We start from the raw sequence: 18,799 nt of genomic DNA, 5'->3' as shown, positions 1-18,799 counted from the left end.
ATAAACACATTTGTCTTTAGACTAAAGAAAAACAAACCCATTTTTAAAGGCATGTAAGTATGCATGAATGCACTTTGACGTAGGAATTCCTCTTCCAGGAATGATATACACACGCCAAATGAGCTGCACGCACACAAAATGAGGTATGTTAAGAATCTATTTATCAAATATTACATATAATAGCAAACAAGTGAAAACAATAAAAGAAGTGATTAGTAGGAGCCTTGTAGCATGGAATATTATGAATCTGAAAAAAGCGTTGAGCTCTTAATGTTTTAATAAGGAATCATCTCTGTGAAAAAAGAAAAGTACACAACAGTATATATGATACGTTAGCATTTGTGCCAAAAGAAAGAGAATATATAAATAATGATCTGTACATGCAAACTCTGGAAGAATATACAAAATACTGATAAAAACAGATTGTAAAGGAAATGGGTGGCTAGGAAACATGGATAATGTTCCACTATATATGCTTTACACCATGTGAGTAAGAAGTAAAAATCATTTTATATCTTAAAATTATTAATATAGTACAATATAAAGTACATTTAAAAATAATTATTATATAAAACTAGTGTTGACACTCAGAACAATAACAGAAAGAAAATATATAACATTTTTCTTAAGAAATCAAATATTAAACCTTTAAGTGTTGTAAGTTAAAACAACCTGGAAAATTGTTATCTGGGTCAACTCATTGCTCAAAGGTCCCAGGCAGTTCCAGTATATTGGACTTTGATACATTTTTATTCCACCTCATAAATTGCAACACAGAAAACTATTTCTCCAAAGACATCTCATTAATGTAGCCAAAACTCTAAAATTCTGTGAATCAACAGATGTTAGAATAAGACAAAAAACATAACAACTCCTATTTAAAACTATGATTCACCTATTCCTGACATACTAATTATATCATACTTTAAAGGAGACACAGCAATAAGAAAGATAGAGAGAAAACCAGCTGAAATACACAAAGATAGGGAGAGACAACTATATCAAGTCTAGGCTCTAAGCCCCTTAAGGATATGACTACTTTACATTCCAGGTCACATTTACTGTAGCACTCAGCAGAAAGGCTGGCATGTAGTATGTACTCATGTATTTATGGATGGATCTGTAGAATGAAGTTAGTTAGTCTGAGTAAGGAAAAATAAAAGGGTATATATATACAATTAAGAAGGTTAAGCTAAATATGAACAATAGGTTATTTACTAAATCCCAACAAACAAGAATAGGTTAAAAGGAAAGAATTAAGCCAAATGTAAGACTGAAAACACATAGAATTTCTTGTTAAGTTATAACTGCTGATGGCAAAACATACATATATAAATAATATAAAGAAAGAATAAATAACAAATTTTGAACTGTAAAATCTCAGGTACTAGTGGTTGGCTCCTCATTTGACTCATGAAGAAATAGAACTTTAATTCTCTTTAATATTGGTATTTAAAAAATACCAATCCTTCTCAAACTCTTCCAGAAAAAAAAAAAAGAACTTTAATCATGTGTCCGGATTGAAGCTAGCTAACAGTTAGGACATCATAGTTTTAAGGGTACCTAAATCAAATTTTTAATATGAAATTATAAAGCAGTACATTTTGTAAAGATTAACAGTTATACAAGTTAATGACATAGAGATGTGATTGCTTATGAAGATCTAAAACCAGTAATTAAAAATTCTTTCAAAACACCTTGTAATTAGGTTGGCCATACTTTCCTGTTTTCCTAGATAGCCCCAATTTATGCCTGTTATCCTGTCATAATTACCAACAGTGTCCCATTTCACTCTCAAAAGTGTCTTTGTCTTTTGGATAATAAGATATATTGTGACCCTAGGAGGTCTTCCAGATAAAATACTGGATGCCCAGTTAAATCTGCACTTCAGATAAACAACCAATTTTTGCATGTAAGTATGTCCCATGCAATATTTCAGACATCTTGTCATCTGGAGAAAGAGCGAGAGAGCTTGCAAGCAAGTTAAAATGTGGCAACACCCAAATCTCAGTGATCATTTTCCTAAACACTGAGAATTATCTTTTTGTGAACTTTCAGACAAGGCAAAACCATATTCAAAATAAAGTAAAATGAAAGTCAAACTAAAGCATAAAGTTCTTAACAAGGAGGATTCCCACCCTGAGAAGGCCCGAGGCCCTTGCAGCCGAAAACTCAGTTTTCCACCACACAATTTTCACCCACATGAGTAGCACAAAGGACCCTAATGCCTGCCCATAGTTAAGAGTAATGGAATTCAGCTGATTCCTAGAAATTCCCAAAATGACATATTAGGATACTGTTACCAAAATGTGGCTTATTCAGTAATTAATAGGAATGTGCCTCATATTTAGTTTCCCTGGTGAAAAGCAAAGAATTCATCTGTTATTTTTTTATTCTAATGATCTGTCAAAATGTTTTCTAAACAGAGCACTGATCAAAAAAGAAACTAAATTTTGAGTATATTTTTAGGGCTGAAATTTATAATTGAGAAGTATAAGGCACAGGAACATATATAAAATTTCTAATAGTAGATGTATGATCATTCTGATAAATGAACAAAAAGTTCTTTCACTGTGAATAAATTAAACTTTGGTGAAATATCATGAATAGACCTAATTATTGTTAAAAAATTTTTTGTAGTATTTTAAATATGATGGAATGCAGATAAATGCAGGCAAGATATTGTTTTCTCCCCCATTTGAGAGAGAAGGAAGCTTTCAATCAACAACCAAATTATGACTTGCTCCAATCTTCTCATTCTTGCCCTGTTGCCCTGGGTTGGTATTTGGTCACATAACATAAAGTTTTTCAAGATGAAAGGAGTATACAACATATGGATTTTTCATTTTCTAAAGGAGACTCAGGAACTTTCACAATTGAAACCCTAGTTTCTGTGAAAGTTACTATCCTATCTGTCTTAGATAAACTTGACAAAATGGAAATTTAGCATAAGTAAACTCTTGAAAGAGATTTTTATGGAAATTCTAGAAAATCTATTTTATAGTAGTTCTAACATAATTTGCTACTTTATTCTACACACAAATAATTGTATCACTCTACTTGGCTGAATGGTAGTTTTGGAGGATAGAGTAAGATGAATGAATATGTGTTCTGTAACACTCACTTGGGTCATTTCATTCAGCTGAAATTACAAATGCTTATTATGATCAATGATCTAGCAAAGACCAAAATATACCCTAAATTTCACATAGAGTGGATAAAGTTTTGATTCGAAAAGCTAATAAATAGTAAGAGCAAAAATTAAATGGAACAAAACACAGATGATTATCAAGTTTTGATAGTACTATAATAAAAATGTTTATTGTACATTTTAACACATCTGTAAATTGCCAAAGGGTTTCCCAGGTGGTACAGTGGTAAAGAACCCATCTGCCAATGCAGGAGATGCAAGAGATGCAGGTTTGATCCCTGGGTCAGGAAGATCCCCTGGAGTAGGAAATGGCAACCCATTCCAGTATTCTTGCTTGGAAAATTCCATGAACAGAGGAGCCTTGTGGGTTGCAGTCCATGGAGTCTCAAAAGAGGTGGATACAACTGGGTAACTGAGAGCACATGCAAATAAATTGCCAAAACTAGAGGTTTTCAAGATTCATATGAAAAATACTGAGTCCTTCTCTGACATCCTCTGTTATTCTCCATCATACTACCTTATTCTTTCTCTTTACAGCATTTAATACAATTTATGATTATGTTTTGCTTGTGTATATATTTACTGTCTATTTCCCCACCCTATAATATTACTCATTCAACAGGAACTTTTGAGCACCTATTCAGTGAATGAGTAACAATCTACTTCAACGATGTAAACCACACTCAACCCAAGCATATTTGCTTTTTTATGAGTGCTGCCCAGATGTTCTGGCCTGCCATAACCGTTATCTTTGCGATGATGCCAATGTCTGTGTCCCTTCAGGCATACACATTGTCTCTCTATTGACTCAAACTTAAATAGCAAACATTTAAAGTTCAGGTTTCAGAGGCCTAGAAAAAAGAATAGGGAAGGACAGTGGAGATATAGTCTCTTCCGTTTCCTTTTATGCTATTTTTCTTTTCTGCTGCTGCTGCTGCTAAGTCGCTTCAGTCGTGTCCGACTCTGTGCGACCCCATAGACGGCAGCCCACCAGGCTCCCCCTTCCCTGGGATTCTCCAGGCAAGAACACTGGAGTGAATGCATGAAAGTGAAAAGTGAAAGTGAAGTCTCTCAGTCGTGTCTGACTCTTAGCGACCGCATGGACTTCAGCCCACCAGGCTCCTCCATCCATGGGATTCGCCAGGCAAGAGTACTGGAGTAGGGTGCCACTGCCTTCTACATTCTTCTAAAAGCAGATAGGAAGGAAAAAGAAGGAAAAGCAGTGGGCTGTACTGGATTAGCCTAGAACTTCCAAACTAGTATTTTTATTTCATCTCATCCACAGGTGAGGATGAACTCAGGACAAAGACATCACATAGGATTTCAGGGGCCCACAGTTGCCACCAGGATACTAAAAGCTAAACTGCTAAGTCTGCATCTTTGGATCCTCTCACTTCCTACTCTAAATCACCTCCTGTTTTCTGCCTTCGTACCACTCCCTCTTCCCCACACCCACCGTGCCCAGTGCTCTCGAGTTGACTTTTGGCTATCCAGTATTGACTGATGTCTTATACCTGTCTCCGTAAAAACTCCCATTTCTAGCAGGTACCTATACTTTTCCTATATATGTTCATGTGATGCGAATTAATGCTTAAGGTATGAACATGACAAACAGGCATAACTCTTGTCAGGGGTGGGAGGAAGTTGTTGAAATGAATCACCAGGGAGAAGAGATGGGTTTTTTTTTTTGGGGGGGGGGCTGCATGTATGGGGGAAGAAATTTTTTTAGCTGAATACTTTCTGTTCCTTTAGTAACTATCAGGGGAAAAATAACAAACTATGTAGAATTAGCATTATAAGCATATACCTACCTCAGGACAACCATCATCTAGTGAGATCTGCACGGTCTCTGCTCAGTAGAATGACACACTGCTACAAAAGACCCCTGCACTGTCACTTCCCAGCTAACCTAGGCTGAGACCTGCGTTACCAAAGTTAATCTTGCTTTTCATTTCAAATACAGACGACTCTGCTTATTACAGTCCTTTCACATGGTCACTATCTTTATCTAATTCTTGCAGGCTCTTCAGCCCAAGAACTGGAAGAAAAGCCAAATAAATAAAGTCAACTACACTCATAATCCACAGAGAAGGATAAAAGCAGAAAGCTCCCCCTCCCCCGCCTTTGGAATAGCATGTCCCCTGAGACATAATGTGGGTCACAGTGTGACTTCATGAAGTTCTAAGTTTTATTAACGTCCAGAATAAGATGACATACCCACAGTCAAATAAATCCAGGCATTTAAAAATAACTCACATATCTTCTCACAAAAGACCTACCATTGTAACTCACTGAAATGTAAGAAAGAAAGAAAAAAAAGGAAAAGAAAAACCTGAATGATTTTATACAATCTGTGAGTTCACATGAAGGAAAGAAAGCACCAACAGAATGGAACTGACTCCTGCAACACAGTTGGGCTTACCCCTCAGATCAGAAACTACCTCTCTTGCCTTGACTGAGAACGATTTTTGCTAAAAGAAACTTTGTTATACTGCCCCAAATGTTCCTAAAGACCCGAGTTATAAAGCACATCTTTAAAAATTGTTAATCATGAGGGTGAATCATGTTACTTTTCTCCTACTACCTGGCTGAGATAGTTTTGCTAAGAAAATAAGAATTTTGATTGGGGTGGGGGGGAGGCAGGCCGTTTTGAAACATGAAACATTTTGAGAGATAAGAAAAGTCTGGATAAGATGATAAACTGGCAGATAGAAGAAGGAACGAAAAGAAGGCGGACACTAACTTTTAGTGAGAATTTACTCTGTGCCAGGTATCATGTTAGGAACTTATACTACCTTAACTATGTCTTTTTATTTTTATTTTTTTTACAATTCTGCAATAAAAGTACTATCATCCCTATTTTACAGTAGAAACCCATAGTTAAGTCAAGTCATTCTCCTAAAGGTCATACAGCTAGTGAAAGAGCAGATCTCAGACGTGGGATCAGCCCCTGACTAAGATAAGGAGAAGAAATTCCCTTCTGACTAGTTTCTTAATTAGTCTGAAGGACCTATAAGCCAGGCTACACAACTCAGCTCTGTTACTGACCAAATAAATTTTTAAAGTTTGTGAGTATAAACCTATTCAGAATTATAGACAAATGCTTTCAAGTCCCAAACAGTTTTATCCCAAAATTTAAAAAATTCTCCTACTCTCAGTTTGGAAGTCGGTTTAACTTGGAAAACAAATGATTTAAGGATCACTAGATTATCTGTTTCAGTTTTCATATCCATATTTACTCAGCTTTGACTATGTAACAATCTGATTAATGATACCTTATACAGCAGTTATTAGTGCCAGAGCCATAGACTTCCGTATTTTATGTTCTTGTCCCTAGACAATTCATGGTCTAGAAGGAGACACTGTCTCATAAAAATATCTATAAAAATGTGATAAATGCTATTAGGCATGTATAAAGTGTTATGAGAAGACAAAAAGAAAATAAATTTAGGGTATGATACTACTAATATCTAACTCTTATCCATAGACATACACCTCTAGTATGCTGCCTTTGCGTAGGAAAGGGTTGCAGGGAGCAGCATATGAACATACATACATATTTTTTTTTTCTTATACTTTCAAAAGGAAATGCTGGAAGGTCAGACAGAAAGTAATTAAAATGGTTGCTAATTAGGAGTAGGGCAGAAGGATGGGTTGGAGGGGACAGGATGAAAGCAGGCTTCTCTGAGTAAATTTTTTCTTTTAAAAATTAATTTTTGACTTCTGTGACAGTTTTATATATATACAAAGTAAATCAACAAAGAAAAATCCAACTCCTATCACCCATGCCATCAAAGCAAAACAAAATTCAACAGCACAGTAACCAACCAGAAGTTTCTTAGGGGGAATTCCTTCCGAAACGTTCTTTAGGACCTGAATCCCCAAGTCTTGGTAGTTGGGAGGTCATTAAGAGGCACGCTCTCTAAATGCGTCCAATGTAAACATACCCTCCCCTAGAGAACTTAGATTACTTGTGAAGCTGTGGAATTTTATAGCACAGGAGGACAGCCACTGCTTCAGTTTATAGCTTTGTTCAGTTCTACATACTTTTGTTGCCTTTTTAATCCTCCTCAGATCATCGTTAGTTTTTCTTTCATTACTTCAAAGAGCAGAATAAGTGAAATAAGTTCTTATCTATATATATCCTTGTAAGATTTTGGAATACAAAGAAGAAAAAGATCTCAAGAGGCCCTTCTAGTGTGAGGGTGTGATTCCCTTCTTAGCTCTGGAAAATACTCACCTATCTGTATCACAACAATCCTTTTCCTTCTATTTTTTAGATGACTTAAAAATTTTAGATAAAATTCAAATAACAAAATTTACCACTTTAACAATTTTGAAGTGGACAATTCAGTGGGTTTTCGTATATGCACAGGTTGTGCAACAAGTACCATTAATTCCAGAATATGCTCATCAGCCCCAAAAAGAAACCCTATAATCCTGAAGCAGTCACTCCTTTTTATTTTTTAAGTCTCTTTTTCTGAGGTTTTTAATAGTATACTTCAGACTTTCCAGATCCTTCTTTTATAGTTTTAAACTTTTTCTTCCTATTTTTATTTATTTTTGTTCTGTATTCTGGGAGACTTTTTTCTTTTTTACTATTGTTTAAAATTTTTATTGTAGTTGATTTACAATGTTTGTAAATTTCTTCTGCAGAGCAAAGTGACTCAATTATATATATTCTTTTTCATATTCTTTTCTAGTATAGTTTCTCATAGGATATTGAGTATTGTTCCCTGTGCTATAGAGTAGAATCTTGTTTATTCATCCTATTATATAATAGTTTGCCTTTGCTCATCCCAAACTCCCATTTTGTCCCTCCCCTACCCACCCCCACCCCCCCATCCCCTTTGGCAACTACAAATCTGTTCTCTATATCTGTGAGTCTGTTTGTTTCACAGACGGGTTGATTTATATCATATTTTAGATCTCATAAATAAATATTATCATCTGACATTTGTCTTTCTGGAAGATTTTCTTGATTATATTTTCTAGTCCTATTGAAAAAAAATTTTGTTTTAATTTTTTGTAATATTTCAATTTCAAAGAGCTTTTTCTACATGTTTTTTTCAAAATATTTTACTGTTTAACTATACTGAGTATATTAGTAAGTAATTTAAAACATTTTCCTCTGTTTCTTAAGTCACCTCTTTTCAGGTAGGACAAATTTTTGTTAGTTTTCTTTTTTTTTTTTTAACTTTCTTTCATGCTGCTGGTTTTTCTCATTTCCTAAAAGATTCTTGGTTGTCTGTTCACATTTAGGGCAGAAGGACAGGACTATGCAAAAAAGTAAATGCTGGAAGGATAACACATAACTATTTAAAATAGGTATGAATAAGGGGTAAAGAGCAGGGCAGACTAAGACAAGTGTATTACTTTAGCGTGAGTATGTGGGGAACCAAACTCTAAGGCTGCAGAACCCTGAGTTCTAGGATGAAAAAGATTTATTTTGGAGCATCAACATTCACACTAAAGTCTCAGCTTTCTCCAAACATTTGGCTCAGTTTCTTTTTGGAAGAACTATTTGGTGTTCACATGGAGAAAAATGCAGACTGCCTGAGGGGAGGTGGGGATGGGAAGAAGGTAGGGACATAGTGGACTGACTAGTAGGAGCAGTTTCCCATTTATAGCCATTCAATTAATCTTGTTTTAAGCCCTCTTTCTCACTTCTGCCATTTCTGTCCCTGAGTCTTCTTTGGAGTTCCATTAGGCTGATCCAGTTCCTGCCCAAATGTACTCTAGGCTGCTGTTCCTTGGCTTCTTTCTTTCTTCAACCCACTCCCATCTACTTTCTAACTTCCAGAAATTTCCTGTTTATTGGTTACCCAACCATTTGCTTTTCTTTGTTGTTTTGGTACTCTGTATTTCCTATTGAAATGTATTTCCCATCTCAAATGCTGATTTCTAGTCCACCATCTTGAACTAGTACTTTTAAGGAAAGGGAAAAATATGACTTTCTATAGAAATATACAGAAATACAATACAGCCAGTCAGTTCTTTTTTCTTTCATCTTTCCGTAGTGCTTGTAATCTACGGCCAAATAAATAAAAAATACTTCTTTGACATTTAATAGAATTTCCCTGATTATGTGTTCTTAGTTTATCATTTGTAGAACCTTCTATGTTAGGGGAGAATTCCACTGTTTTCATTAGAATTCCAAGGGATCTACAATCTAAAATGAATATACTCTCTTTAGAAAATAAAAATCCCCATTCCATGATGCTGTGTTTGAGTTCTGATTTTAAATTGCAAGAGTTTACATCACAAAAAGATTAAAGTTTGAGAATAATTTTGAAGCTTTTACAAACCCCAAGGCAATTAGTAAATAAATGGATGTATAATGTGTCAGTTAGCAGTGGGAGTTTTTTTAGGAACACATCCAAATACATTATGTGTTATGCATTGGCTTAACAAGTAACAGAAAGACCTCATTCAGGGCTTTACCTCTCTTGTACACGCAGCTGAGGATGCTGAGATATGGGGATGCCAGATAATTTCCCGAAGTTATGACCTGGATAGCTACTTGGAATACAGCCATTCATGTACAATGTTAAGTTTTACACTAGAAGACTCAACTATTAAATTATATGAGACCTACATATTAAGATTAGGCTAAAAAGTAACAAAGAAGGGGAGATACTGATTAATATATTAGCCCAAAGTGTCAATGTCTCTACAAAAGATGTTAATTCTAGTTCTTTAAGACCAGTTTTGCTGAAGCTACTTAAATGTCAATTTTTAGGTTCTAAGCAAACGCAAAAATTGGTCATATGGCACTTCATATCCTAATTCAAGTGACTGTTCTACATGTATTTTAAAAATAAGTAAAAATTTTAAAAAACAAGCAAGAAGAAGAGTTGTGTGGATAACAATGTATGATTTTAACCTCTTTTAATTGAATATTAATATTTATTCAAAATAGGAAAATAAAATATGTGTGCATTGTTAAAGAAAAACATTCAATGACACTTGTTAAAACATAGTAAAGAAGACTTTATTAAAGATTGGGGGAAGCCATTGAGATTGGTATAGGAAGTCATGTTGAGAACAAGCCAGGGTGATGAGACATCACCTGGGGATGACCCACCAAATATTGAGAATGGGGTTTCTGTTAAATTGGCTTGGCATAAAACTAGATTTTACAAGGAAGAACATAGATGGGCTTGGGAGATGATTCAGGAGATTTGGTCAAGCAGAGAATCTTTGTTGTATTTATAGTTAATGGCCACAGTGAAGGTCAGCCATACAGTATGTTATAAAAATTACAGTAGTGCCCCAAACCTGGACTACAGTAGCTTTGATTGGAAAGCCTGAGGTGAAAGAAAGAAGTTAACACTCATTGATGAATTAAATACATATAGTTCTACTTGGTTCAGTAAACTGAAGGTAAACTTTTTTCCTGTTAACATCTTCAGGACACAGGGAACAACATTTGAAGATTAATGATCATCATATAATTTTTTTTCTTTTGGCTGTGCCATGGCATGCAGGATCTTAGTTCCCTGACCAGGGATCAAACCTGTGCCCCCTGCAGTGGAAGCACAGAGTTCTAACCACTTGGCTGCCAGTGAAGTACCTGATTACCATGTAATTTTACATGTGTAAGCTATTTAGTACCCTGGAAGATATATATCTAAAGATATATATCTAAATAGCTTCATTTCCTAAGCCAATGCATAACACATAATGCATTTGGAGGTGTTCCTATTTGTCTATTTTCATTTGCTTTGTTCTAACAGGCTATCACCAGAAAGCCTTTAGTTAATCAAAGGTTATACAGTTCATTGTGATTTTACTATAAATTTTATAAATAAAGAAATGCCCAATTACTTACCCAAGCGATGAAATCCAAAAGTGAACCTTTTGGTTGGTGATTTTGAAGACAGCCACAAAGCAAGCAGGGTCAATATGATGGCACTTAGGTCAGTTAACATATGAAGTGCATCTGTCATGATTGCTAGGCTATTTGCAATGTATCCACCTTAGAGTAAGGGTGACAAGAAAGAAGGAATAAGTTAATTAAAATAACAAACATAAGCAATCAAACCCCAAATATACAATATTCCACAAAACATGAACTTACAACTAAAGTTAACTAAATAATTATCCTATTGCAATTAAGTCAAAGTATCCTGAAATTTTATGTAAAACATTAACTATGCATATATTTTTTTTCTGGTGAGACTGTCCATTTCTAGAAACAGATTCTCTGAGGAATCAATGACCTTAAAAAAGTTAAGAGGCACTAAAGGGTGGCTAACACAAGAGAAGTTTTATGTTTTAGCACTTCAGCTTCTACTCAACCTACTAATTCTGCTGCTGCCGCTTAGTTGCTTCAGTTGATTCCAACTCTGTGCGACCCTATTGACTGCAGCCTGCCAGGCTTCTCTGTCCATGGGATTCTCTTGGCAAGAGTCCTAGGGTGGGTTCCCATGCCCTGCTTCAGGCGATCTTCATGACCCAGGGATCAAACCTGGGTCATATTCTTTACTGCTAAGTACTGTTAGTGAACTTAATAACCACCATATCTAAATATTACAATAAAGCTGAACAAAAGGTATTCACTAATTTGGGAGGGCTTGAACATAAACTAAAGAAATTTGTAAGATAGTCAATAGTTCAAAACAAAAGATAAAAAATAACTGATTCTCTTAGATATAAATAGCAGTGTCTCCTAATAGAAGGATAAAAGATGGCATTTAGAATACAATTTTTTTGTACTGGTTTTCCAGTAAAGAATAATAATGTATATATTTCATATATTTGGGTGTGTGTATCTGTGTCTGTATATATAAATTTATATTTATTATATATGTGTGTGTATTATATATATATATACACATAAATATGTACACTATTTATTATTTTTATTTCGTTCCATTATGGTCAACCAATTTTCCTATCACCATTCAGAGAATAAATTTTTATTATACAGAGTATTCAAGCTTGTATGTATATCACAATCACCTGGAAGGTTTGTTAAACTATGGACTTCTTTTTTTTTTTTTTTCCTTTTTTCTTTTTTTCTCTAATTTTATTTTATTTTTAAACTTTACATAATTGTATTAGTTTTGCCAAATATCAAAATGAATCCGCCACAGGTATACATGTGCTCCCCATCCCGAACCCTCCTCCCTCCTCCCTCCCCATACCATCCCTCTGGGCCGTCCCAGTGCACCAGCCCCAAGCATCCAGCATCATGCATCGAACCTGGACCTGATCAAGTGGGCTTTATCCCAGGGATGCAAGGATTCTTCAATATCCGCAAATCAATCAATGTAATACACCACATTAACAAATTGAAAAATAAAAACCATATGATTATCTCAATAGATGCAGAGAAAGCCTTTGACAAAATTCAACATCCATTTATGATAAAAACTCTCCAGAAAGCAGGAATAGAAGGAACATACCTCAACATAATAAAAGCTATATATGACAAACCCACAGCAAACATTATCCTCAATGGTGAGAAATTGAAAGCATTTCCTCTAAAGTCAGGAACAAGACAAGGGTGCCCACTTTCACCATTACTATTCAACATAGTTTTGGAAGTTTTGGCCACAGCAATCAGAGCAGAAAAAGAAATAAAAGGAATCCAAATTGGAAAAGAAGAAGTAAACTATGGACTTCTTGACCCCACTCCCAGAATTTCTAATTCAGTAGATCTGGACGAGGCCTGAGAATTTACATTTCTAACATGTTCCCAGGTCATCACTGATGCTTCTGGTTTTGGAACCACACTATGAGAACTACTGTTATAGTGTACTGCAGAATTTCATGATCAGGATGTTGTGACACTTAAATGTGCTGAGCTGTTGATTCCCCTGTTCCTACGATGGGTGTGAAGAGCCAAGAGCAGCAGAAGCGGGGCTGATGATCTTGTAGACACATCCATTTATCCCAGTGTTGTCTATACAAATACCATTTTTTAATGTTTTCCCTGACATGAAAAAGCTGGAAATCACTGAGAGAAAATACAGCTTGGTGGTTAATAGCAACAGTTTAGTTCAGTTGCTGAGTCGTGTCCAACTCTTTGCAACCCCATGGACTGCAACATGCCAGGCTTCCAGGACTTTGAAATTTCAGAGACTTTGAGCAAGTTACTTACTCATTTTTGAGCTTCAATTTACTCATCTATAAAATGAGGATAATACCTTAAAGCCACACTGTCCAGTAAAACTGAGATGATGGAAATATTTTATCAGCGCTGGCCAGTGGAGTAGCTGCTAGTCACATGTGGCTTTTGAGCATTTGAAATATGGCTAGAGCAACTAAGGGATTGAATTTATTTTAGTCAGCCTAAAGAGCCACATGCGGCGATCACCAGCAAAGAAAGCAGGGTAAGGACCTCTGAAAATCATCTCCTCCATACAAGGCACAGAACATGGGCAAAAATGGTCCAAACCAGCTTTCTGAAAACTATGCACATTAATTAAACAAAGGCTGATACAGGTAGCATTTATTCAAGGAAAAAGTTTCAACCTTGATAAGAAGCTCAGTAGCTCTGTGACATTTTAACTTGCTTTATACCCAATCTCTCCCTCTTCAATTCCATGGTAGCCTTGGAAACTAACAAGCAGTAACCACAGTGAAAACCTCAGCCTGGCAGCCACTGTAAGGAATAGGATGGAGTTGAAAGTGAAAGTGTTAGTTGCTCAGTTGTGTCTGATCCTTTGTGACTCCATGAACTGTAGCCAGCCAGGCTCCTCTGTCCATGGGATTCTCCAGGAAAGAATACTGGAGTGGGTTGCTATTTTCTTCTCCTGGGGATTGAACCCGGATCTCCCGCATTGCAGGCAGATTCTTTACCATCTGAGCTACCAGGGACATCCTGGATGGAGTTAGAGGTCATTAAAAGCCCCACTGCCAGGATTGACCTGTCTGGTGATTCCCTCAGAGACTATACTTGCAAGGTTCTTTTTAATTGACTTGACTTGGAACTTGGCCCTGGTGCAAACCACAGTGAATGTTTGTCGAAAACAATAAGAGACAGTTGTTAACACACCAGTTGCCTGAAGCAATAAATAAGTCTTCTGAAATTTTACAATGACGTACCTTGGTGTGGTATTATTTTCATCCAATTTGGGCTTTTATTGACTCTGTCTGTAATTATATACCCGTCGGTTCTGGGAAAATTTCTTAAACTATGTTGCTGATAATTTCTTTCTTATGCTTTCTCTATTCCCCAAACCCCTATTATTTGGAACTTGAACTCATATACTAGCTTTCTTGCCTTTCTTCTCCCATGATCTTCTATCTCTCTGCTCTATTCTGTAAGAGACTATCTTAATTCATCTGCTAATTTGTTTGGAGTTAAAAAATATTTTAATGTTTTTATTATTCAAAATATATTTTTCTACTCTGAATTTCTTTTTAAGAATAGCCTATTCTTGTTTCATAGATTCATGATCTCATTTTATCTCTATAGATACTTATTCCATTATTACACTATTATATCTGACTGGCTCTTAAACAAGTTTTCATAAACTTTCCTTATTTTAGCCTTCCTCTTTACCCACTTAGAGGGGTACCTGATACAACCAATTCTAGTCCTGCTTAGTATTCTCTAGTGCAGTTCTCAATTGTAGTACTCAGGATCAGCAGCATCAGCATCTCCTGGGAACTTGTTAGAAAAATTCTACCTCGGAACTACTTAATTAGGAACTCTGGTCCAGCAATTTGTGTTTTAACAAGTTATCTAGGTGTTTCTGATGCACTAGCATAAACTGGATTGGGTCTTGGTTTTCCCCACTGCTTGTTTAGGAATTGGCTTTCTTGGGCCTATTAATACAGTTACACCTTTTACATGATTCCTTTCTAGTTTGTGTTGCTATTGTCTCCTTTCCAGTTTTCCCCATCTGTGTGGAGATACAGAGAAGGCGATGGCACCCCACTCCAGTACTCCTGCCTGGAAAATCCCGTGGATGGGGGAGCCCAGTAGGCTGCAGTCCATGGGGTCACTCAGAGTCAGACAGGACTGAGCTACTTCACTTTCACTTTTCACCTTCATGCATTGGAGAAGGAAATGGCAACTCACTCTAGTGTTCTTGCCTGGAGAATCCCAGGGACAGGGGAGCCTGGTGGGCTGCCGTCTATGGGATCGCACAGAGTCGGACACGACTAAAGCGACTTAGCAGCAGCAGCAGCAGTGTGGAGATAATATATATATATTCCATATATGTATGTGGATATATGTATATGTGTGTGTGTCTGTGTGTGTGTATACATTATCTTTTTCATTCCCATGCAGCTGTTAGAGCAGTCAGTAACTGTTACTAAATCCAAAGGATATTTTAGTTCTCATCTTATTGGGCCTCTCAGCAGCTTTAACTTATTTATTTCCAATTTGAAATACTCTTTTCTTCAGTTCTGGGATACTTGTTTGCCTTCTGCCCAACTTCTAAAGTGGTAGTTACTCAAGACTTGGGCTCTCGAGATAATTTTTTCTATTCCTATGGCATCTAACTTGACCTCCCTTCTGAATGACAGACTTACACATAATAGGTCACTAGACATTTTTACATGCCTATTTCACATACATGTAATACTTAACATGTCTAAAACAACCCTTGAGCCCATGCTTAAATCCTGTTCTGTATTTTCTCCCTTCCCTGCTTCATAAATGATACACATTTACATACACTAAGCAGGTTAGGTACGAAATTTCAGAATCCTTCCTGATATTGCTCTCCCATCAATTCTCACATTCAACTCATTAGCCATTTTGCCAAAGCTACCTCTAGAATGTTTCTCAATCAGTGTATTTTTCTCCATCCACTCTATTTCAAGTCATAATCACTTCCTATTGGGACTTCTGTGAAATATATTTGCTTCTGCTCTTGTACCAGCCAATCCACTCTCCATATGAGTCAGAGTTATCTTTTTAAAAAGTAAATCCCATCATGTCAGTCTCTACTCAAAAGCCATCACTGGGTCCCCATTGTACTTAGAATTAAAGAATAGACTCATTTAAAATGGTCTGTCAGGACCTACTTGATCTGGGCCCCCTACCTCTTTCCCGCTTACTATATTCTGGCCAACTGGTCTTCTTTTTAGGTCCTCTTAAAGAACTGATGGTTTTAGGACTTTTGAATTTGCTGTTCTCTTTGCTTGGAAAAAAGTCCTCTTCCATCCCCTTTTCTTAAATAACTCCTAATATTCTTTTTTTGGTTTAACTGTATCTGGTTCATATATAAACCATGTCCTATTGATTACTATGTCCTATAGTATCTTGTTCTTTTTCTTCACAGTACTTAAAACCACTTGCATTTTAAATTTACTTGCATGTTTAACATCTGTGTCCTCCATTACAGGAGGACATAATGGCCTCCAAACATTAGACTAAGTGTTTTAGATAGTAGGGATCAAATAGTTTTGTTCTCCATTGTGTATCTGGAACACCACAGCACACTGCCTGGTATACAGTAAGTACACCAAGAAATACTGCTGAATGGAAAGAACTGACCTTTCTGAACGGAAAGAAAGGACGTAAGGACATAATGTCCTCCAAACATTAGATTAAGTATTTTAGATAGTAGGGACCATAATAGTTTTGTTCTCCATTGTGTATCTGAAACACCACAGCACACTGCCTGGTATACAGTAAGTATACCAAGAAATACTGCTGAATGGAAAGAACTGACCTTTCTGAACGGAAAGAAAGGACGTAAGGACATAATGTCCTCCAAACATTAGATTAAGTATTTTAGATAGTAGGGACCATAATAGTTTTGTTCTCCATTGTGTATCTGGAACACCACAGCACACTGCCTGGTACACAGTAAGTATACCAAGAAATACTTGCTGAATGCAAAGAACTGACCTTTCCATTTCTGAATGGAAAGAACATCTCAGAGCAAACCCAAGATTCAAAATCAAGTCTCCTCTTTCAGATTTTTAAATTATTTCATTTTAAAAATTACTCCATACTTTCTATATCAGTTCACTTCAGTTCAGTTGCTCAGTCGTGTCTCTTTGCAACCCCATGAACTGCAGCACGCCAGGCCTCCTTGTCCATCACCAACTCCCAGAGTTCACCCAGACTCACGTCCATTGAGTCAGTGATGCCATCCAGCCATCTCATCCTCTGTCGTCCCCTTCTCCTCCTGCCCCCAATCCCTCCCGGCATCAGAGTCTTTTCCAATGAGTCAACTCTTTGCATGAGGTGGCCAAAGTACTGGAGTTTCAGCTTTAGCATCATTCCTTCCAAAGAAATGCCAGGGCTGATCTCCTTCAGAATGGACTGGTTGGATCTCCTTGCAGTCCAAGGGACTCTCAAGAGTCTTCTCCAGCACCACAGTTCAAAAGCATCAATTCTTTGGTGCTCAGCCTTCTTCACAGTCCAATTCTCACATCCATACATGACCACAGGAAAAACCATAGCCTTGACTAGACGAACCTTTGTTGGCAAAGTAATGTCTCTGCTTTTGAATATACTATCTAGGTTGGTCATAACTTTCTTTCCAAGGAGTAAGCGTCTTTTAATTTCATGGCTGCAGTCACCATCTGCAGTGATTTTGGAGCCCAAAAAATAAAGTCTGACACTGTTTCCACTGTTTCCCCATCTATTTCCCATGAAGTGATGGGACTGGATGCCATGATCTTTGTTTTCTGAAAGTTGAGCTTTAAGCCAACTTTTTCACTCTCCACTTTCACTTTCATCAAGAGGCTTTTTAGTTCCTCTTCACTTTCTTCCTTAAGGGTGGTGTCATCTGCATGTCTGAGGTTATTGATATTTCTCCCAGCAATCTTGATTCCAGCTTGTGTTTCTTCCAGTCCAGTGTTTCTCATGATGTACTCTGCATATAAGTTAAATAAGCAGGGTGACAATATACAGCCTTGACATACTCCTTTTCCTATCTGGAACCAGTCTGTTGTTCCATGTCCAGTTCTAACTGTTGCTTCCTGACCTGCATACAGATTTCTCAAGAGGCAGGTCAGGTGGTCTGGTATTCCCATCTCTTTCAGAATTTTCCACAGTTGACTGTGATCCACACAGTCAAAGGCTTTGGCATAGTCAATAAAGCAGAAATAGATGTTTTTCTGGAACTCTCTTGCTTTTTCCATGATCCAGTGGATGTTGGCAATTTGATCTCTGGTTCCTCTGCCTTTTCTAAAACCAGCTTGAACATCAGGAAGTTCACGGTTCATATAGAAGACGTTTTATTTCTAAGTGCTTTTGACACATTGCAATAAATGCTCTACTGTTTACCATTTAATTCTATGTAACATTCTGAATAATATTGTTAACGTCTATTCTAAGTACTAGCATCTCTACAGTGTTTGACAAGATTTTCATACTTGGAAAATCAAGTTAGTATTTGAAAAGAAATGCTTATTGTACCTTTCACAAAACATCATTTACCAAGTAAGAGACTTAAAAAATGTCAGGGCAATTATATCCTAGTAATTTTTATAGGTGTAAACTCTAATTTTAAGGGGGAAATTGTGATTAAATGTGATTTAACTTCAAATATTCAATATTAACTGAATGACTCCCTGTTCATGTGAATTTGGGCATCATTGACTCAGTCTGCTGAGAGCATACCTTATCTGATCTCAGCTTCTACTCCTTTCTTTACAGTGTATACATTTATAATTCTCAAACAGTAATTATTAATTCAACAAAAATGTATTGAATGTATA

General features: G+C 36.5%; 1 protein-coding gene across 1 annotated transcript in view; it reads right to left on the bottom strand.

Moving 5' to 3' along the window:
- Positions 1-18,799, bottom strand: part of SLC30A4 (solute carrier family 30 member 4) — a 31,415-nt gene that overhangs the window by 10,204 nt on the left and 2,412 nt on the right. The window contains exon 3 of the mRNA XM_027554104.1: positions 10,986-11,132. Coding sequence (XP_027409905.1) covers positions 10,986-11,132 — 147 coding nt within the window. The remainder of the gene's footprint in view (positions 1-10,985; positions 11,133-18,799) is intronic.

Source organism: Bos indicus x Bos taurus, chromosome 10, assembly GCF_003369695.1.
Source record: "Bos indicus x Bos taurus breed Angus x Brahman F1 hybrid chromosome 10, Bos_hybrid_MaternalHap_v2.0, whole genome shotgun sequence".
NCBI classification, from domain to species: Eukaryota; Metazoa; Chordata; class Mammalia; order Artiodactyla; family Bovidae; genus Bos; species Bos indicus x Bos taurus.
This window is presented reverse-complemented; position numbering and strand designations above follow the sequence as displayed.